General features: G+C 35.9%; 1 protein-coding gene across 1 annotated transcript; it reads left to right on the top strand.

The window, feature by feature from the left end:
- The first annotated feature begins 104 nt into the window (after positions 1 to 104).
- Positions 105 to 24,358, top strand: LOC137405455 (large subunit GTPase 1 homolog). The gene is made up of 13 exons (XM_068091724.1): positions 105 to 252; positions 649 to 792; positions 1,231 to 1,337; positions 4,991 to 5,164; positions 6,193 to 6,336; positions 6,646 to 6,742; positions 9,267 to 9,437; positions 12,878 to 13,022; positions 14,533 to 14,653; positions 14,974 to 15,077; positions 21,860 to 21,939; positions 23,434 to 23,604; positions 24,121 to 24,358. Exons 1-13 carry the CDS (start codon positions 151 to 153, stop codon positions 24,259 to 24,261), a joined length of 1,701 nt encoding a protein of 566 aa, XP_067947825.1. The 5' UTR covers positions 105 to 150; the 3' UTR covers positions 24,262 to 24,358.
- Position 24,359: the final 1 nt, after the last annotated feature.

Below are 24,359 nucleotides of genomic sequence, written 5' to 3'. Positions count from 1 at the left end.
ATTTCGGCGAAATCACCGTAAACCTTCCAAACTACTAACCACGCGCAAAACTATTCATTTAACGAGCCCAGTAACGAATCAAGTAAATAGTGTTTCCCACGCTGGCTATGCTATTAATTTTATTTATTTACACATTGCGTTTTAAAAAAAATGAAACGAAACAAGAAAAAAGGAAGTTCTCCTGCATTAGGTGCCACAATTATAAAAGACAGATTTTCTAAACGAAATCCACATAGATCTGCTGACTCCTTCGTTAGTAGTATTTCCTGGTATTACTAATTCAGTTGAACTTTTTGAATACATTTATACATTGAACCATTTTGTTAATTACCATTTTTCAAACCACATGATTAAAGTTTTGACGATGTAGTTACTTTTTTTTAGCTGGAGCTTACTCAATTATTACAACAGCTAAGCATATGTTTCGTATCTTGTATATTCCATGCTGTCCAGAGCTTGAAATCTTATAAATAAAATTATTTTACAAATACTTCGTCGTATCTAAATCGTACGAATTTTTTGCAGTGAGGTGATCAATTTTAGCTAGCATTGATGTACTGATTGAGAATTGCTGTTATTTATGCTTATATGCTACTTAGGACATGCTTAGACTTACAAACTACCTTATATATGATTATTTTATTGCAGCTTCACACTAGCGAGTTAGATGATGGATATGATTGGGGAAGACTGAATTTGCAATCTGTCACTGAACAGAATCAGTTGGATGATTTTTTGGCAACTGCAGAACTAGCTGGTACTGAGTTTACAGCTGAAAAATTAAATATTGAGGTAAGTTTTTACGTTCCTGTTTAGTGAAAACTCAATAACTCTGTGAAACACAGGATTTAGCATGCAGTCTGTGTATTGTTTTGGTCGATACTTATCTTAAGAGGATGGATGCTTTGGATTTTATACGATGTATTTATGAAATACTGGCACCATGTGGGTTAATCCGGAAACTCCTCGACCCATACAACAGTGTAAATACCAAAACCCGTGTGCACACACAGTAGCAGATGTATATATACAGCAGTCTGCAGTAGAAAAAAACATGTTCAACACCAGCTCTCTGAAATCAACAGAAGGCTGAATTCTAGGCCCAACAAAATATTACAAGGATGTTTAATTTGGCTGCTAATGAGTCAGGAATAAGATGCAACTCAGACGCATATCTGCTTCATACAAATGAGAGTACAACTCCAACCTTAACATGTGATTTTCTTGTAGATAGTCAATGGACCTGTGGCAGCGCCTGGCATTCTTTCAGAGTCTCAGCTACTTGAGATATCTAAAGTGCAAGAGCGACACAAAAAACAATTGCGAATACCTAGAAGGTTAGTCAACTGTTATACCATCTGCATTATAATACTGAGTACGTATGTAGGTAGTTCACTCTTACTCTCTGTCAATAATCTTCTGAATCAGTAATGTTCTGTAATAATGTTCTGTAACTATTCTGATTAACTCAAAGTATAACTGTTATACTTTGATTTAGGTAATATGAGAAACACCTGATGTATTCTATGGCTTATTTGGTGGCAATAAGTACATAGAGTTTTCTGCGATTGTATTAATTCTAAAGACTAGAGTTGATGTTGGTTATAATCAGTGTTTTGAAGTGTAAAGGTTGTTATGGGGTACTCTATGGTGGCAGGTAGGCGAGACGACTCTTGGGCCAACGTCTTGCCCAAGCCGCGTAGGGGTGCGGGGAGAGTCCAAGAGGGGCGCCGGTGCGCCCTCTCGGTAGAGGGAGGTGCGAGGAAACTCACCCGCGAAAATTTTTTGTAAGATAGTCTGTTTTATACCTAATTTCCACAGCTTTTCAGTGAGAGAACAAATATTTTGCAATGGTATAATTGGTATTATTTTATTACACAGTAAATTCATCTTGAGTGCTTAACTTCACAGATATATTCATTAAAATGGAAATGAAATGAGTTTGGAAGAAACAATCAGTGGAACAAAAAAAGTAAGAAGGGAAATTTCAAGCTTCCCCAAGAAAATCAATTAAGGAAAAATAAGAATGGTTTAGTTTTTAAGCAAGCACATACAGCCTCATCTTTTAACATAGACACAAAAGGAACTCTAGCAAACAGAGATCACCTTAAATCTCAATAATATCACCCATTAAAGGTGTTCCCCAAATAGCTAAGAAACCTGCGGGTCTAAAATTTAAATTTAATAGCCTCAGACTTTCACCATTCCTAATCAACTAAGATAAAGCTTAGGCTTGATGTAGTATTAGCATAGTTTAGGTAATGAGCCGGTCAGTTATACATGATACATTAAGTTGCAAGCATTGCCTTGCATGATATTAAATATTTGGAGCTGTGTGATACACATACACTCCTCATCAGATATTTGGAAAAAGCTTTGTGATTAATTGAGGTTTCATAGTAGCCTGTGCACCTGATGTGCAAATGTTACCCCTTCCACTTGAAAGCTATTTGAGGGGTACACCTTTAAATAAACTGAGAGATTCAAGTTGACATCACAATGAAGGTAAATGATCCTACCATTTCTTTGCCATAATTCCATCATTTCTAGTGGCTTGGCTGTGATCAGCTATTATTTCTAGTTCAGGTCATGATAAGCAAGGGATTTATAAGTTTCTAGTGGAAAATGTATGATCCAATCATTTTTAATGTTGGTAAGGTATTAGTCCACTTGTGGATTATAATGTGATAATGTCACAATGAATGGTAAGCTCGCTCACTCAATCATTCCAATGATATATCATTGTTCACTCACTCCGAGAATTTCCACCAGTGGATATTTTTGCTCACTCCCTCGAAATCAGACATCCCATACTCTCACTCCCTCGAAATCAGTCATCCCATACTCTCACTCCCTCGAAATCAGACATCCCATACTCTCACTCCCTCGAAATCAGTCATCCCATACTCTCACTCCCTCGGAATCAATCATCCCATACTCTCACTCCCTCGGAATCAATCATCCCATACTCTCACTCCCTCGAAATCAATCATCCCATACTCTCACTCCCTCGGAATCAATCATCCCATACTCTCACTCCCTCGGAATCAATCATCCCATACTCTCACTCCCTTGAAATCAGTCATCCCATTCTCTCACTCCCTCGGAATCAATCATCCCATACTCTCACTCCCTCGAAATCAGTCATCCCATACTCTCACTCCCTCGGAATCAATCATCCCATACTCTCACTCCCTCGGAATCAATCATCTCATACTCTCACTCCCTTGAAATCAATCATCCCATACTCTCACTCCCTCGAAATCAATCATCCCATACTCTCACTCCCTCGAAATCAGTCATCCCATACTCTCACTCCCTCGGAATCAATCATCCCATACTCTCACTCCCTCGAAATCAATCATCCCATACTCTCACTCCCTCGAAATCAATCATCTCATACTCTCACTCCCTCGAAATCAATCATCCCATACTCTCACTCCCTCGAAATCAATCATCCCATACTCTCACTCCCTCGAAATCAATCATCCCATACTCTCACTCCCTCGAAATCAATCATCCCATACTCTCACTCCCTCGAAATCAATCATCCCATACTCTCACTCACCTTTAAAGTAACTATCAATTGGTCCACAACATTTATCATTAATCAAATAAGAATAAAAATGATAATGAAGAAACGATTTGCTTTAGAACTTAAATTAGATAAGTTTTCTGAGAAAGTTTACTTCGATTAGCAAAAGACCCAAAAATGCCCTCACATGAAATAATCTCAAGCTATTTGGTGAGGTCTTTGGACAAGTGACAACGACGCCCGTTGATTGTATTGCTTGAAGAAAAGTTGAAGGAATTCATGCTTGTCACAAAGTAGCATAGTTGATCCGTTTACGCAACGAACTTACTCAATGATTGGTAGCAAGGTTAGTTGACAAGGACGCCCGTTGATTGTGTTGCTCGAGGAAAAATGAAAGAAATTCAAGCTTTTCACAAAGTAGCATAGTTGATCTGTTGACGCGAGAAACTTGCTCAATAATTGGTAGCGCGTACGCGGTGTCACTCCTCCAATAGTGCTTACTGTTTTTGGTTTGAGAGGCACTCGGGCTAAAAAATTGAAGAAGATTGAGAAACAGGTTATGTGAATATTTGTTGACTTCATTGCGATTTTATTGCATTTTAATGGTATATGAGCAAACTAATGTTAGGGGAACGCTTTCCAGAAAATACCCCTATCATTTCTTCTTAGGGATACGCCGTATCTCTGCGTGTCCCCCTATTTCGAACACTGATTATAATTGTATAATAAACAATTGACAGGTGAGCATTTGTACTAGTGCTGGGCACGGTAATAAAACTTGTTGAACTCGCGGGTAATAGAAATTTCGATCTTGCGGGTTCGGGTTTTGACTTACGAGTTTGGGTTTTGGTACACGAATCCGTTGAGTAGAGTAGACAAAAACTCGGTCTATTGCGCCCTGTGTTCTAAACACTGTTTAACAACGAGTATTGGTTGATAGAAAATAGTAAAAAATAATAAGTTGAATAGAATTATAACTGCATTGTGAATTTTAAGATGTCCGATGTTAGGAAAGTTTAGACATAAAATCCGTATCAACAAACCTGATACCCGAAAAACCCGTTGGCCAAGAAGTACTCGTGCCCAGCACTAATTTGCATCATTATCATATATTAACCAAACCACGTATCTTTATTTTGGTGCTTTTGGGTATGCTAGCCTACAAAGTAAGTTTTCCAAATTAAACATCCCATAGCAAATTTTAAACACATCCACTTTCTATTGTGGGAATTATATAAGAAATGCTCTTTAAAAATTATAGATGGATGGTTTAGCGCATAACATAGCTGTACGAGGTCAACGGAAATTTTGATTACTTTTATTAGTTATCGGCGAAGGTGTTTGCTAGAATTAGAGATCTGTAAAATAGTCAATTGTTGGCAATAATAAACTAGTACTGTTCTATCCCTTGAGGTTTGACTTAATTGGAATAAAATATATTGTGCTATTCTGCAGGCCAAATTGGCATGGAGGTATGTCAGCCGAGGAATTACAGTCTCTTGAGAGGAACGAATTCCTTGAATGGAGGCGGAGCCTTGCTGAGTTACAGGAAATGGAACACATCCTAATCACTCCTTATGAAAGGAACCTTGACTTCTGGAGACAGCTGTGGCGGGTGATTGAAAGAAGGTGCGGGCTGGTTACTCCGCTTCAATAACTTCGGGTTTACTCACAGATCCTTAAAGCACATAAATTACATAATTTTTTTATTATATATTTCAATACATCAGAGTCTTGGCTTTCGAATGAGCCTATATTCAATACACAAAGAATAATAGAACTATGAAAAGCATGGTGTCAAAAATATGTCCTGCAATAAAAAACACTTGGTTGCTGTTCCCACGATGTAATATCATAATTATTATTTAGCCTTAGGTCGTCGATCCCTTTGAGCGCAGCCATTGAGGCTGCGCTTTTCTGTGACAATCGGTGCTGTTAAACTCCGAGAGCGCTAATATTAAACTAGGATTCTAGATACTCAACAATGCCCGGGATCGTGCCGACCAATACAAACACTTGTTCTGGCTTAATTAATTGTGCTTCAATAAATGTACTGTCGTTGATAAAGGTAATGAAATCACATCGATTAAATTGTGACTTGTGGTTGCGTGGCCCTAGGACTACATGTCAATCCCACTTTCGCGAAATCACCCAATGCTTGAAACTAATTAGTCTCAGCCGCAACCCTCAACATCACAATAAAATGAGAGGACTAGTGCATAATATCATCTGGAAAACATAGTATGGTACTTGGAGTCTGAGTTATTTATCATAGAAATAATCTGTACATGGAGAACTAATGACAATGATTGCTTTGTCATCTTCATTGGTTCTCTGGAGTTGTCCTATCTTCGCCTGACACTAGCGTCATTATCGTAGTTGATAAATATAATCGGTAAGCAATAAAATAGGCGGTAAGAGCACAAAACACCGCATAAGAAAATTGTGATGTCACAATTTCCGAGCCTATGCCAGTGAACATTTCTGCGGTAGAGCTCTGGGGAAATCCTATAAACACCAACCAATGTCTGTCTCACCATGGCAAACAATAGCTCATTCGAAAGCCAAGACTCTGATGTATTGAAATATACAATAAAAATTATATAATTTATGTGCTTTAACTGTTTATAGGAAAATTCAGTATGACATTGTTGCAGTGATATCGTGGTGCAGATTGTGGACAGTCGAAACCCCCTGCTCTTCCGATGCGAAGACTTGGAAGCTTATGTGAAAGAAGTCGACTCAACTAAGATCAATGTTATACTGATAAATAAGAGTGACTTTCTCACGCAACATCAGAGGTAAACAGCCTTAATAGCGCAGTCCTTCTTTAACTATAGGGTGAGGGTGAAACCACTCTGTCTTTCTTTATCTCTATAATTTGTAAAACTAGGTCTTTCACAGCAGAGAAAGCTTGTTGAAGCTTATTAAACATCAAATATATGTAACTACATGTAAATGGACAAAATATTATTAAATACCAAATTGTAAAATATTTGGCTACATTTCTGTTTTACAGATGAAAAGTGGAATTGGTAAAGAAATGGATGCATTTCGTACATATCATTGTCTGTACTCATTCATTCCACTGATTTTAATGTTTGTTTCAGACAGCATTGGTGCGATTACTTCAACGAGCAAGGCAACATTCGTATCTTTTTTTGGTCTGCCAAGTTGGAGGCCGAAAAGTTGGCTGCAGAGGAGTCAGTGAGTGATCTGAGCATATATTATATCCTTTGAGACCGACCTCGATCTGTCCCATTGTCATGTTGCATTGCTTATCAATCTGTCGTTTTTGTTGGATGAGAGAGGAAGCTGAAATAAGTGTTTGCTGTTGATGTATGAGACGCTGTTGATGTATGAGATGCTGTTGATGTATGAGATGCTGTTGATGTATGAGATGTTGTTGATGTATGAGATGCTGTTGATGTAGGAGATGCTGTTGATGTATGAGATGTTGTTGATGTATGAGACGCTGATGATGTATGAGATGATGTTGATGTATGAGATGCTGTTGATGTATGAGATGTTGTTGATGTATGAGATGCTGTTGATGTATGAGATGCTGTTGATGTATGAGATGTTGTTGATGTATGAGATGCTGTTGATGTATGAGATGTTGTTGATGTATGAGATGCTGTTGATGTATGAGACGCTGTTGATGTATGAGATGCTGTTGATGTATGAGATGCTGTTGATGTATGAGACGCTGTTGATGTATGAGATGCTGTTAATGTATGAGATGCTGTTGATGTATGAGATGCTGTTGATGTATGAGATGCTGTTGATGTATGAGATGCTGTTGATGTATGAGATGTTGTTGATGTATGAGATGCTGTTGATGTATGAGGTGCTGTTGATGTATGAGATGTTGTTGATGTATGAGCTGCTGTTGATGTATGAGATGCTGTTGATGTATGAGACGCTGTTGATGTATGAGCTGCTGTTGATGTATGAAATGCTGTTGATGTATGAGATGCTGTTGATGTATGAGATGCTGTTGATGTGTGAGATGTTGATGGATGCGCACAACTTATTTAGTGAATTATTCACAGCACGGTTTTTTAGTTACTTTTGAGAAGGTAGATTTCACAACTTACCATTGCTACAAGGAATACCCAGAATAGCAGATCTCTCCAAGCTTTTACTTTTGAAATGCTTTTAGCTGCTATTATATTAAAAGCTGTCTTTTACACAGATAGACCTATTCTTAGCATAAACGCTATATAAGTGGTAACGTTTTAACATGTTAACACAACGATGGCCAGCAGTTTATAAATGCGGAGAGTTTTGGATTGCACTACCGCAGCACCTTGTTGTTCAGTTTGTGAGCTCGTAGATATTGAAGGACTCAGATGTCTAGAGAAGCTCTTGCTTGGATTGTGCTGAAGTAGTGAAAGGTCTTGGTGCTTATAGGTGTTCATAGCGTAGTTTTCATCGAGCCCATCCAGTTTTTCGCAGGTATTATTTTTTTCGCTGACTCGAAATCTAGTAAATCTGACACATGACCCACAAATAATTTGAACATGCAATGCTGTAATGATAATGAAAATACATGTACTGCTTTTCTGTCTCACCCGATGTGTGAAAAGAATGTTCTAGTAATTAATATTTGTCCTCAAACTGCATGTCCAGTTGCAGACGATGAGTTGTGCAGTTGGTATAAGACTTTTAATCAATGAGAATACCATTTTGTTAAAGACTTCTGTGGTACATGATATGCACAGCATGATTTTAGTTTAGGTTATGGACGTAATGTGATTATCTTTCTGCTTCAACACCTTTCAAAGAACTGAGATTTTACATGATATATATATATATATATATAGATATATATATATATATATGTTTTTTGTCAAACAACTTTGAAACTTCGTATCATGAGGAAAATGTTTTGTGCAGGTCAAATAAATTGAGAAGCAAAATGAAAAATTGTTTAAATGTGAAGTAATTTGCAAGTAATAACTAAATTAAGGCTCTCTCGCAACGATTACAATAAAATATGATTTGGTAATGCTCCAATTAATACAAACTGCGAAAACAAAGCACAAATCCTGAATATGTTGAATTAATAAAAACAATTTGTGCCTAGAAGTGTTTCCGTATAAAAAAGGTTACTGTTCCAGCAGAAGCTATCCATTAAAACTTTAAATACAACAATGCTGGTACCTCTCGATACCAGTACGCATGTAAAAATGATGATACCCTCTCGATACCAGTACGCATGTAAAAATGGGATATCAGACCGTCTTTGTCTGACCGAACGAAGAGAGAATGATGAGGCTCTTCCTACGGAGAAAATACAATTATTTGTGTGAAAATTATTAGCTTTGACAGCAATTGAACCAGCAATTGAACCTTACGAAAAACTGGAAATAGAAGCTGAAAACATAAAATAGGATTGCATTTCATAGAGTTTCAATAATTGAAACCAATAATTAATTCAGTTAGATGATTGGTTTACTAACCTCTGGTTCCGTTCTTCGTGAATTCAAATTCAGCCCAAGCGAGCTTCTAATTCCAAAATTTTAATAGCTATAGCTTGACAAACCGAACCGCATACACACACTCACACACATCTGCACACACACATACAGACACACATACATGCAAACTTTGAACTTTATGTATAGGAAATTTATATATACATGTATATACATTTGTATGTAGATTTAATATCACTGGACTGTTTTGGGAGATTGTATAATTAAGCAGTTAAATGACTTTACAGACCTCATCAGCAGAAGGGGTTGAAGTCGGTGTAGAGAATAGCAATGAAAGTGAGGAGAAGGGGGTGTATCATAGCACCCCGAACCTGCATACAGCTACAGAGCTTGTGGAGCAACTTAACTTGCTGGGGCCTCAAAAGAAACAAATGGAAAATGTTTTAACTATTGGCTTGGTGAGGGCTTTCATTGTCGTTATTATTTTTATCATTGTCATTCTTGTAATTCATATCCCTAGTTTTTCATCATCTGCTTGGAGTCTGAATGATGTTAATTCAATTGTTAAAATAAATGTGAAGCTGAATTTTGTGTTATTAACCAGAGTTATTTCAAGTTGCAAATGCTTGCTGGTAAGTCTAGTTAAAGGTTAACAGAAGATCTGCGCTGGATTTATACATCGCGCATTAACTTTGGAGCAGCGATTATAGAATTGCACCAATCAGCCTGTGCGTACATCTTGTGAACTACACTAGCAAGGAATTATCCACACAAATAGGAAATTTTAAAAATTGTCTATAGATTTTGCTATTCGCGTATGTCATATGTTTAAAACCTATTAACGCTTACTTTACTTTAAAGTATAACGATTCTGAATGCACAATTTTAACTGATCTAGTTCAAACAACAAGCAGTTTTGATATAATTATATAGCGTCACAGCTGTCTTTGGTCAATATTTTGCAAAGATAGCGAATCTCTCCTTCTATATTTATGACTGGAGAATGTTGATGAAACCTGATATTTGATCGAAATTGCACAAAAATATTATTGAAAGCACAATATGTAATGTTGTCTGCTGCAGTTAATGCAATAACATGTGTACTGTCAGTCGATCTTTGGGGTGAAATCAGTCTGTAAATGCAGTCAGTTAGTACAGCAAGTAAAAGACTGGTCCTTCTGCTAGCGCAGCAGAAGGACATACCAACTGTTCACAAGCACTAGTTTACTACCCTACAGGATGAATTTATTCGCGGAGTTATACTTCGCGAAAATTGTCTTTTCATGCATATTCGCGGATGAATTTATTCGCGGCTGAAAACTGCCACTCTCTAGGAAAAGTTAACTCTATTGCGGCTAGTAATAGTTATTCCTATGCATGCGCACACCGCGTGTTCCGGTTTATATTTAGCTTACAACTGCGAGGCGATCATGCTATTCTACGGTAAACCATTTTTGCTGCGTCCAGAGGTTTTCACGAATATTCATCGCTTTGGAGGCCTTTGATAAGCCAACAACTTGTGGTAAGTAATGAGTTTTCTACATTTACTAAATTAGTTGAATTTTACTTTGGTTCTTCTGTAAAACGCAATACTATTTTTTTCCATCCCTACTGCTTCATTATTTGTTTTAGTGTGAGAGAGAGATTTTTCATCATACACCGAAGAACAATGATTGCAAGCAAGGGTGGTAGATGTCATTTTTAGAAGATCACCAATCATTCAGGGAGGTCTGGAAATTGAGGTTGAAGTGACCTCAATTTGAAGGTACTTACGAGAAGAATATATCTGTTTTTAAAAAGGAACAAAAACGCCTTTACGAGCACAAATCTTTGGCCAACCGGCAGAACTTTGCAATAGTAAGCCACGAGAAGAGTTCTGATGATAACTTCCTTACCAGCCATGTAGTAGCGAGAGAATCGCCTTCAACACTTACCCAAGACAGTGACAGCGACAGAGCTGCTATTACCAAAATGACTAGTCAGAAAGCACAATTACACGCTAGTATTCACATATCAAGAGTACCAGTTTAATTTTATTGCTAGACAACCGCCATATGGACTAAACTGTTTATATTTACTCCATTCATCGTTTGTAAAATTTTATTTGTATTTGAAATATTTTATTTGTAAACTCGTTTGTAATAAATTATAATATATCTATACATGAAATAAAATATATAATTTAATCATGTTTGCTACAGCGATATCAAGGAGTTGTTGTCGATGAACTAGGTTGACTGGTTGCCTCTCTGCCAATATTCCTGCCTTGATGAATATTACTACTTGTCTCTAGTTTTCGTAATCGGAGTAGGTTGTTTCATTCTCAATCTGCAGTAAACACAAAAAAGAAAAATATCAACGAGTGTTAAGGAAGTACAAAAACAATAACTGAAGTATTTGATGAAATCGATCAGTTTTTAAACAAAAGAATTAACTAATGCAGTTGATTATGGAAAAACGTATCTGCAAATCAAATACATACCATAATGTCCAGATCAGATTCATGATCGTCCTTGACTTCGGTATTAGAGATTGATGGAGTTGATTCTAATGTAAAAAGACCAGGAGAGCTTTTTTGCTATGCTGAAGCCATGCCGAATAACTTGTAAAAACCTTGAATAATTTTGTAAAGTTTGACGCAATGGCAATAAAGCTTGAAGCCTGGCGATGATTTTAAAGAAGCTTTGGAACTCGGCTACGTTTAGTACTTCTGCCTCGCGGCTATTTTTGCGATAACGCCATTCTGCATATCTTGTTACAACCTCGAATAATTTTGTAAATAAATGTGATGCATTGCCAATGGTGTTAGCTCAAAGTTCAGGCAATGATTTTAAAAATGTTTTGGAACTCAATTACGTTTAGTATTTATATTAAAAACTAGGCTAGCGACTAGTTTTCAATTTGATGCAGTAGTTATTCTCTCTTGTGATTAAAAATAGAACTAATTATTCACTGAATTTAATAATTCGCGGGATTGACTGTTCGCGAAATCGCGAATTTTTATGACCAACGAATATTTTCATCCTGTAGGGTATGTACTTTTTAGTGAATCAGTTTAAATGCAAATAGTTCGATCTTCTCCATCGCATGCACCATCAAGTCGGCTGCATTGATTTGTAATATTGCCTCAAGCTGTAGTTCTATAGGATTAATTATTTATTAAAAAAGGAAAAACTTGTTAAAGATGGTTGGCCTAAAAAATATATTGGCCAATTTTTGTGCCAAAAAAATTAAATAAAAATTTGCCAATGGCTTTTTACAAATACACGTATATCATAAGTGAAAAACCTGAAACTTAGACAATTGTTAGTGTACTGCTACTCATCTTATTACACAGAAAGTCAGCTAACTCTTTCATGTTTAGACTAACTGTTAGATAACTTGATATGTTATGGTATATTGCGTCATGTTATATTGCATCATGTTATATTGCGTCATGTTATATTGCGTCATGTTATATTGTGTCATGTTATATTGCGTCATGTTATATTGTGTCATGTTATTTTGTGTCATGTTATATTGTGTCATGTTATTTTGTGTCATGTTATATTGTGTCATGTTATATTGTGTCATGTTATATTATGCCATTTATCTTCAAATTAGACATGTTCATAAAGTGCTAATGAAACGTACAGGAGGTAAACTGCATTCTGTGATTTTTTGTCATTAGGCTTAAGTTCTTAGTATGGATGTTGAAGTTCCTTCTTAAGTTTATGATGCCCTACCCAAAACAATACATACTCTCCATTTAGTTATATAAAGCTTGTATATCATAATTTTTTGTGTGACTTCACTAGGGGAAGACTTGTTGCTTTTGTCACAAAACATTCTGGATAGGTTTCTCTATGTCATCTGATTAGTTAAAGTTATTATGATCAATCTGGTTGGTCTCATTTAGGTTGGCTATCCGAATGTGGGTAAAAGCTCGACTATAAATGCCATTTTACAAGCAAAGAAATGTCCAGTATCAGCGACTCCTGGCAGAACAAAGCACTTTCAGACACTCTACATTGATGCTAACACCATGCTATGTGACTGCCCAGGTGCTGACAACTCTTATGCATTTGAGTATTTTCAGTTTAGCATCTTGATTTTAGTTCAAGTGCAGCCCGCACTCTCGTCATGATGGATTTTACCTGTTGTTATAATAATTATTAGAGCTGCACAATGATCGCGTTAATTAAACGATTAACGCGATCAATACAAACAAACGATTAATTGAGTTGGGCCAATTAATCTTCAATTAAAATGCAACCGAGGGGATGATCTTGATGTGGTTCCTTTCCTTTGTACTATTTAGTGCCATACTGTTAATGTAGCAGGTTACTAGCATTTAATTTACGAACCAATAAATATTATGACAAGCAACACTTCCTTACCAATAAATTACAACCACAATTATTTTGCATTCAACTATGAAAACACAAAGTGAGTCGCTAACATTAAACTTGTTTATACAATACAATGCAAAAGCGCCGTACCGATCTAGCCGGGAGCAGCCATGTTGTTAGCTGTAAGAACATGTTTCTAGGTAATAACAACAAAAGCGATTTCAGTATTATTTAATACGTATCTTACAGTCTATTTTTTATTTATTTTTAAAAAACTTTTGTAAGCAAATTATACATGTATTTTAATTTTTGAAAAAAATCACAATCATATTTCAGCTTCAGAATATTAGTATTATAAGATTGACACTTTGTTGGAACATGAAAGCAGAAAAATCTCTTCCACCCTAGGTAGCGCATTTCTGTAAATTGTTGGAAGCGTAAACAGGAAAGTGAAGTGCAGTATATGCCAGAAAGAAATTGCCTACCACCACAACACATCATCATTAAGATATATTTTAACTAACTCTCATCCTACCGCGCAAAAATCATCACCAGTTGTTGCTGACAATAACTACTACTACTGTCCCCTGGGAGTGGCTATTCTCTAAAGCTGGCAATATTGTATGTAGGAAGAGGGCATCTCTTTATTCAAATAACGTGAATGAACTGTGCTGCCTCAACTCTTGGCTTAGACTTTCATTGACAGTTTTCATACTCACAATAATTATTACATTGTAACTTATGTACATTGTACATAAAATGTACTACTGCTAACAATTGTCCCAAATATAATTAATTTATATGTAGCTGTATTATTTGTTTTTGAATATGCAGGTTTTTACTAGATTAATTCTAAGATTAATCGAAGATTAACTGGTTCAGACCAGTTATTAATCGCGATTAATTTTTATAATCGTTGTGCAGCTCTAATAACTATGGTATCGTGATGAATACAGTCATATTATCGATATACAACCTTACCTTACGAGCTTTAGGGGAGAAAAATACAGTCATAATATTGGTATAAACCCTTACCTTTTGTCATCTGGTAAACAGAACCAGTAACCAGTGCAATTTTACATCAAATATGTATAAACATTATTTCTAGAATTTTTTCCTTTTATCAATGTTTTAAACCATAGAAAAGAATGAATCATTAGAATAACTTTATTTTGAAAATCTAATGTATATTTTCTTTTGTATCTAATGCATGTGATTTTAGGGCTTGTCATGCCTTCCTTCGTCACCACAAAAGCAGACATGATCTTGAATGGAATCCTACCTATTGACCAGATGAGAGACCATAGGCCTGCCATCAATACGCTTGCTCAAAAGATTCCTAGGTAAGTCATTTGTTACAATTCAGAAGTTTCAATCGAGTTATTTACAGGGTGATAGGGCCATGCTTCAAAGGGATATGAGGGAGTGGTTCAAAGGGAGGGGTGGGAGTGGTTCAAAGGGAGGGATGGGAGTATTAGGGAGTGGTTGGATGGAAGAGGAGGGAGTATTAGGGAGTATTCGATGGGAGAGGAGGGAGTATTAGGGAGTATTCGATGGGAGAGGACGGGATGGTTTTAAATCTTGCTGTAATGAATATTAGTTTTCATGAATTATTAGAACTTCATCTCATTCAATCTTCTACAGAAGGTTTTGTGTATTTCAGACAGAGCTTAGAGTTAACTTATGGAATTCACTTAAAGAAGCCGAAAGAAGGAGAGCAGCCTGACCGTCCACCAACAGATCTGGAGATACTAAATGCTTACGGAGGTTAGTTACCTTATACCCTACAGGATGAAAATATTCGATGGACATGGATATTAATAGTTCGTGATTTTGCGAACGGTCTATTCCGCGAGTTATTAAATTCCGCGAATAATTAGTTCTATTTTTAAACACAAAGGAGAATAACTACTGCCTCAAATTAAAAACTAGCCGCTAGGCAGAATTAGTAGCTGTAGCTGAGTTTCAATTTTAAAGAAAATCATCGCCGGGGCTTTGAGTTAACCCCATTGCCAATGCATCCCATTTTTTTACAAAATTATTCAAGGTTGTCACAAGTTATTCGGCATGGCGTCGTCATCGCAAAAATCTCTTTTACCTTTTTTTACATTAAAAATGACTCCATTAACCTCTAATACGAAGTTGATGATGATAATGATTCTGATCTGGACATTATGGTATGTATTTGATTTGCACTGCAGATACGTTTTTTCATAATTACCTGCGTTAGTTCGTTCTCTTGTTTAAAAACTGATTGCTTTCATTAAATACTTCAGCTATTGATACTTAGCATGATCGACTCGTAGTTGTCAGCTAAATAGAAACCTAAACACGTGGTGTACCCACGTGAAGCGCTAACTCTATTGCTAGCTGCAATAGAGTTAACCCTTAATAGAGAGCGATTGTGTTCATCCACGAATAAAGTAGTCCGCGAATATGCATGAAAAAGGCAATTTGCGCGAAACTTAACTCAGTGAATATTTTCATCTTGTAGGGTAGTAAAGACATGATGGATGAAACTGAGTGTAGGTATACTCTGGTAAATGGTGTAAGAAATTCCTCGTATGATAATTGATCGCGCTATCAATTACAGTCATACTTCGACTTCGAGCTTATTGCATTCCGAGACTGAGCTCGTATGTCAATTTACTCGCATGTTGGTGCAATTTATTTATATATGAGGAGTTCATTTCTAAAACCAGTTATTTCCGATTTTAGCACTTTTCACAAACAAGAAAATTTTGTATACTCAATATTGTTCAATGTAATTGGCATAGTTTTTAGTTAATACTCAAGACAAATGACAAAGCAAGCTTATACTTTCTTTTTGTTCAACAATTTTGTCAAGAAGCATGGTAAACAGCCAACAGATTTCTGCATTTTTTTTCAAAAGCAGTTATTTCCAGAAATAACTGCTTTTGACATGAAAGAATCAGCAACCAGTGATTTAAACAATAAGTCTTAGATAATAGTCTGACTTTAACCACAGCTTTAGGTGAACTAATAATTAATGCGGACTAGTTACAAGCGGCGAACCAACATGTTATATACAATAATATCTCGAAAATAAAAACATACCGTATATCGTTTTACTGTAAAATGCATCTTATTTAAAAAGAAATTTTCTACAAGATATGTATAAAATTGTTTAGTAAATTTCACCCTCACAACTTTTTTTTGCGTTGAACAAACGGGGTGTGTTTCTTATATCTATGAAAGTAACGATCTGGTTGGCCGTTTTGAAAAATAAGTAAAATTGAAATTGTTAAGCCAAAATCTTTTTATTGGATGCACGTGATTGGCAGTAAGGTTGTTTCAGACATCATTTGATTAGTCTAGCTAATGTTTGGGTCTTTTAATGAAAAAGAAAAGTGACACTCTATTGATAAGGCGATCCATCGGTTTACCGTGTACTTATATTACTGTGGAAGTCGATACATTGGCTTGCGAAAGAGTTAATAGCAAAAATAGTAGTATATTACTACTACTAGCACTAGTTAACTTTTGTACTAAACACAAACAAACATGCATTGCGTTTGATGTGATTATTTCATTTTTCTTTGCCTTCTGCAATTTAGTTAAATTTTGGTTTCAAGCCAATTTAGCAGTAAAAAGTTTTAAATTGATTACCTTCTACATTCTCTTTGTTCTTTTTACTTTTGCTTGTGTTATTTGCACAGGTTCTTCCAAAAAGTCATTAAATGTTGCTAAAGTAGAATTATTTGTTGAAGATGCATCCATCATGAAACCACAGGAAGTGGAGAGATAGCTTACAAAACTAAGTCAACGAATCAAAAAGCTGACCTAGTTTTACAACAACCAATTGAAAAGCAAGCACAAAAATAACTGCTTTTGGAATGAAACCCTATAGGAAATAACTGGTTTTGGAACAAAATAAAGATTTTAGTGGGTGAAATGTATGAGAAATAACTTGTTTAGGAACAAAAAATCTATTGATCAATGCACTCATATTCTTAGAGTATAATTTAAGATTAAAAAGTCAAAAAGTGCAAAAAATGGAAATAACTGGTTTTGGAAATGAACTCCTCATATAGAACAAATAAATATGTATTGATTGGTTTCCACACTCTAAAAATGCAAATAAAACACTCAGAACAAGATATTGTAAGAGAAAGAACATGTTGGTTATTGTCCTAACTTACCACATGTTTTCAAAAAGCAACAAATAAAAAATAATGCAAGGAAATGTGATTAATTAAAATGTAAAATTAAATACATACAATAGCAGCTAACGCTAGCATTTGCTAGAGAGGGAGATATAAGTTATCCTTCATTACAACAGTCGACTTTGAAAATTTGGATTTTATTAAAGAATAGAGAAAGCATAATATTATTATGCGTTCTTATTTATCTTGAGGTGTTGACTGATGTTCTAAAAAAGAATCAAGGAGATTGACTCACTAGAAGCTGAGATATAGCCAGCCAAACACAGGTCTACCTAATAACGAATCAGAGGAAAAACCCTTCGAAAATCCCGAGAATTGTGACGTATGAAATCGACTTATTGGACATGTGCCGGAGTTGTGCACCCTTACAGCCATTACGTATACTGATTGTTTTAGGCTATGAGATGTGAAACGCTTCTCGCGATAGTAAAGAATTTAAAAACTAGCTCTAGTTTCTCAGGAAAATCAAGCAAACATTGTGTGGTAAAGGCATTTGCCCACAACCCCTTGTCATGATTTTTCAAAACAAAAGAGCAGATCTTGAATATTGTGCCTCAAATTTTAACTCGATCTTCACGGATATGCTCCGAAGATCCTCTGTTCAACGAACGGCGCGTGTATAGTCTATATGCGATATCCGTGATTTGCAGTTTGTTTAGAATAAGAAATGGTAATGTGAATTTTTGTTCATTCATCATCTTTCTACTGTGTACCTACTGCAGCATTCAGTTGATTTGCATGATTATCGTCACTATTAACAGACTGTAAGTTCACTACAGCCATAATTTTAAAAAGAATAACTTGACCGTGCTGCTCTTGCTGTAAGAAAAGAAAACGATAACTTTTGATTTGATTCTTTTATTTATCTATTATCTTATCTATGATTATTTTTTATGATTAACATAATAATCATAATGCATATTATACAAAATAATAATATAACTGTGTATAGAATACATGATGTAACTAATATAATTTGTAGAAAATTCCAAATGATAACCTAGATTGATGATTGATTTAATTGATTCCATTTATTAGCTATAGATTAAAAAATCTGAACAGCGCTAAGGATGAGTCTGAATAGGGAAGCCAAGTGAGAGAACAACAAAACTGAGCTGAACTAGCAAGATAGCGAAATAATAGATGCGTGTAATTGTTTCATGCTAAATCTAATCTAGTCGTCAGAGGGACTGGCTCGGAATTCTCAGAGCAATGATTGTTAGGCCCAATTTGATTGTTCTATACTTCCAGGGATTAAACCAATTAAAATGCAGTGATTGTTATAGGAGAGCGCATTAGTTGGCTTAATTGACCAATGGCACACAAGTCGATTTCATACGTCATATATTGATGCCAACATGAGGATTACCAAAACACTTATGTCTTTTGGAATACCTGTGTTTGGCTGGCTATATCTCAGCTTCTGGTTGGTCAATCTCCTTGATTTTTTTTTAGAACATCAGTCAACACCTCAAGATAAATAATAAAGCATAATAATATTATGCTTTCTCTATTCATTAAAGCCCAATTTGAAAGACAAATTTAGAAGCAAACCTAAAAGCAAACTTTCATTTTTAACTTGACATAATTAAAAAATTTTCGGCGTTCATAGTTTGCCGTTTCTCGCTGGTTAGCTAATTTTTCCTTTGTTTCGCTTTCACGACTAGCCAGCCGTTTTAAGATACACCTATCCAAGGACGTTTGCCTTTGTCGCCCTTTCAACATGTTGCGATTAGGACGAAAACTGGTGTCGTCACAAAGGGTTAATGCACGACCACTAGCCAACTTGTCCGAATGTCTATTTTTATAGTTTTGATAGATAGCACCGGGCTTTTCACACAGCATCGTTTCAGTTACGCTGTCACCGGCCAATTGTTTATCTTTTATCCAATGCCTGAGCAGTCTCTCCATCAGCGGTCGTGAAGATCGCTGCGCCGTTTAGAAAGTATGGTTAGGCCTTTTGCGAAGTAAATGCTTTGAATATAATCCTTCTGTTTGATAATTGTGGATGTATTTCTGTCATATTGCTGAGCTAGCTCAATCACGCATGCACATTTCGCTTATTTTTCAATAATTTTCCGTTTAATATCAATTGTCATTATTTGCTTTTTCTTTGCATTATCTTTCATTTTACTGGCAAACTTTCGGTCTACGCACAGTACTTTTAATTCACATAATTCTGCACTGAAAATCGCGCACAAAAACAACACGGTAAAAAAGTATAATCTGAGCAGTTGAAAAATACAGATCAATGGTGTTCTCATAAAACACCTCCGGCATACTTGGCAACTGACTCACATGCTCGTATCTCAAACATGGCTCGTATGTTAGTGCTAAAACTTGCTTAAAAGCTGGCTCGTATCTCAAGTTTCCCGTACGTTGGAGCACTCGTAAGTTGAAGTATTACTGTATGTCAAACCTTGGTTTCTATCATAATCCTCCAACAGGTTGTTTGAAAAGCAATTTGTTCGAAACAAAGCAATATGTGAAACTGTTTTTGCTGTTATAATTAATCTAAATAATGTTAATCCATTCCAAATCCGAAAAAACAACCTTTTAAGAATATTTAGTTACTATTTTACATCATAACCTGTATAAACTGTACCCACATGTAATAAGAAAGCAGGTAGTATGTAACATACAGTGATTGTCTTATAAAAATCTATTAATAGACTAGACTAGCTTGAGGAATGTGCTGTACTGCTGTATTGGTACTGTACTCATACCCTAGCCTCAGTTACTCAGAGTCTTGTTGCTGTATACGATCAATCAAAATTTGTAGAATTAGATTCTGTGTTTTATTTTAATAAAAGATATTTTGTCCAAGTTCATGAAAAACCAAACATTCCATGTTTTATTTTTACCAATTTTGACATGAACATTAAAGTGACGAAGGCTAGTCAATGCTAAAGTTACTATCTAAAGAAATTAATAAAACAGGACAGTAGTGTAACTTGGCAAAGATTGTGTGAAATAAAAAATACCTCAAAACGTTTCTGCTCTTCTAATTACGTATAGTTATTGTACCATGTACAGTAGGGTATCAAAAGCGGAATCTTTGGTAAAAATCTAAGGCCTACAAGTCTTGAATTTCTACTTGAAATCCAATTTAGCTAAAACCAGAAGCGTTTGGATTCTGATGATGGTTATATATGCATTATATGTACATACTAGCTGTACTACCTGGCGTTGCCTGGGTAATAAAGAAGTCTGCGCAGAAAATTTATATGTTCTTAAAGTATAACAACATTTGCCATTCTAACTTTCAAATTACATATCATGAAAAAAGTGTTTTGTGTAATTGAAATAATTTAAGAGAAAATAAAAACAACTGTAAAGGCATTCAAACTTTGTCAAACAACTGTAAATTTCAAACATCATATCATGAGGAAAATGTTTTGTGCAGGTCAAATACATTTAAAAAAATAAAACAACTATAAAAGGGTTTAGATGTAAATGTGAAATAATTAGGAAGGAATAGTTAAATTAAGCTGGTTTTGCTACGATTACAATAAAAGATCATTCTGTAATGATACAACCAACATGAACCAATAAAATAAAATTCCTGAATATGTTGAATTAATAATAACAATTATTGCATAGAAGTGTGTTTGCGTATAAAAAAGGTTACTGTTCCACCAGAAGCTATCTATCAAAACTCTGAATACGACCATACTGGCACCTCTCGATACCGGTACAAATGTTAAAATGAGATATCGTACTGTCTTTGTCTGATCAAACGGAGAGTGAATAACGAGGCTCTTCCCATTAAGATAATATATTTGTCTGCGCGAGAATAATTGGCTTTGACCTCAGATATAGTAATTGAGCCTTACGAAAAAGATTTCTTAACACGGGCATCGGAACGCATGGGCTTGGTGCTAAAATAATTAGCGTGCGCATAGGGTGTACAGTATATGATAAAGCAATGGTCAAAATGCTGTTGCAGCCAAGTGGTAGAGTGTCTGGAAAAAAAATTGTGGATGCATTCGTCGTGAGTTCAAATCCTTCAGAATGCAGAATTTTAATTCCAAGATTTTCATAGCTCAGCTGGAACGACATACATACCAACATTAGTAAATAATGTGTATAAATGTATATAATTATTATTTCTGAATATAAATAGGATACTTATCCATTATTATAATGCCGTTTCCTAAAATTCCAGTTGCCAGCCAAACACTTAGAACTCTCCACATTGAGTAGGAAAATGTTCAGTATTGCTGCACCTGTTGTTATCGTATTCTTATAGACTACCAGTTGGGTATAGAAATGGTCTAACATGATTGTTCAACATTCATAAGAATGAAGTCTCGTTATAATAGACAAGTGAGTAGTTTGTTCATTCGCATTTATTTTCAGCAATGCGAGGGTTTATGACCTCAAGTGGAGTACCTGATTGCCCACGATCTTCCAGAATCCTTCTAAAAGATTATGTGAATGTAAGTCATTTGTCTACGACGTTATGTGTAGACACAACTGAAGTATGTTATGTCGATGCTATGTGTAGACTCAATTGCATTCTGTTATGTTGATGCTATGTGTGGACACAACTGCAGTCTGTTCTGTTGATGCTATGTGTAGACACAACTGCAGTTTTTTCTGGTGATGTTATGTGCAGGCTCAACTGCAGTATGTTCTGTTGATGCTACCCTAGGACACTTATGTATTCGCGGCATCTAACTTTCGCGTTTTCGCGGCAACAGCCTCTCGCGAAGATTTCATGAGCGAAACTAAACTATCATAACGAACGAACGAAAACGCGAAAATAAATGGCTTTCTTCATTGATATTCACAATAAAATCGTCATATTAGAAATGCAGGCAATTTTCATGTGTGGTTGGCTCATTGGGCAAGTTTTGCTAAACTCATTATAGCTAATACACCGACTGAGCAGCTTGGCAAAACAAATTAAGATGATAAATTTTTTTTGGAAAAGCCTAAACAAATGAAGAAGATGATGATATTAGTTTAGTCAATGAATTTGTAACTGATAAGGATGACAGTCTGGTAGGAATAGTCATAAAATTGAATAATTATTATTGTGGTGATGAATTTTATTACCAACCAAAAGCAATAACAACCCAGTGCAATGGCCACCGCGGCACCCGCGTGCTTTAAATACTTGAATTCTAATATTGGTACCGATCAGTCACTGCGGCTTTGACGTCATTGATAGTCTAGGAAACAAATGGCAGCAAGCGATCAAATTACATTATGGATCTAGTCTACACATTTCTACCTGCGGTTCACAAATACAAACTACCGTACTTTTCGGACAATTAGCAGCTATTTCTTTTTGATGATTTGAGCCAAGCGGCTTATAGGTAGGCCAACAAGGTTGCGGCTATTCACTGTGGCTTATTCTGTGGCTTTTTCTTTTTCTAACGGGAATCTCCAATTAGTCCACGTTTAGCTGTGAAAGAAAATACGAAACAATGCCTCACGGTACTGTCCTGTTAGGCACTAAGTTAAAAAGCGTCGGATAATACGAAACTGTGCAGTTTTGCACTGTTCCGTTTTAAATGGCGTTAAAAAGCAGTCCTTAGTTCTGCGGCTTATAGTAAGGTGCGGCTTATGTATTGTTTTATTATCGTTTTTGGAAAATAAAGCACATGTAGCTTATATAGAAGAACGGTTTATAGTCCAAACAGTACGGTAGTCCCAAATTGAAAAATATTTCGTACCAGTGAACTGGATTGAGGAATCTAATGTTTGTTCCACTGCATTTATTTTCACATCACTATATTTTCGCACTCATCAGAGCTGCGAAATTAAGTTCCAGCGAAATTTTACTCTGTATGCTACTCACGAAACTAAATACTAGCGAAATATAAGTGTCCTAGGGTATGCGTAGACACAACTGCAGTTTGTTATTGCCTTACTGGTTGGCAGCGGTTGCTGTTTTGTCACTGAAGCAATCTGTTTTAATACAGGGAAAGTTGTTATACTGTGAAGCTCCCCCTGGTGTTTCTAAAGAAGACTACATATGCACGCCTGTGATGGCCAGAGATTGCTGTCCACTCGGTGAGATTGAACAAGGTGATATAGGGTTGGTAGTGGACAGCTCAGTCAGCAAAAGACTTGATAAAGAGTTTTTTTCAAAGGTAATTATGCAGTTTCCATCTCACATGATCCGGGAGCATAATTAGGGCTAATTACTTTGTTGATGTCCAGCAGAGAACATTGTTTATCCTAGCGAAGAAGAAGTGTTGGTGCCACTTGCGATAGAGTCAGCTCTCTCACAGCTATTACCTGTTGACCAAAGTACTAGATTCAAGAATTTGACTAATATTTTTCTGAAAAATCTGTAATTCTTTCAGGTTTTAACATGATAATATTATAACAAGCTCTACTCACTCACATGTAAATTGAGCCATATGAATACATCATGATCATTATGTCAGGTGACCATTGGAGAGGTTTGAGCAGTCCGCAATATCGCACTCAGCTTTGCTTTTGAAATATTGAATGCGCGCCGATGAATTTAAAGAATCATCATTCACATATTTTAGCGAATATATTATAATCATAAGAAACTTCAACAAATTCCAGATTTGTTTGAACAAAGGCACAAGTATTACTTCACAATAATTAGCCTGGTCGGTCTTTTCATTTTATAGTCATCAGCAACAGTTCATTCTCGAGGAAAGCAGTTGCTAACTGACACCTCGGAGAAGTTATCCAAGAAACATGGTAATCGTGGCAAAAGGGAAAAGGCAAGACGAATGTATGCGCACCTAGATCAACATGACAATTATTGATCATCACGCATTTGTTATCTGTCTAATGATTGGTCTTCATCAATTACATCCACCCGCACATAAATTTCTGATTCATTGTAAATGCGAGTTCAGTGCTA

This window comes from Watersipora subatra, chromosome 9 (genome assembly GCF_963576615.1).
Source record: "Watersipora subatra chromosome 9, tzWatSuba1.1, whole genome shotgun sequence".
In the NCBI taxonomy this organism is placed as follows: domain Eukaryota; kingdom Metazoa; phylum Bryozoa; class Gymnolaemata; order Cheilostomatida; family Watersiporidae; genus Watersipora; species Watersipora subatra.
This window is presented reverse-complemented; position numbering and strand designations above follow the sequence as displayed.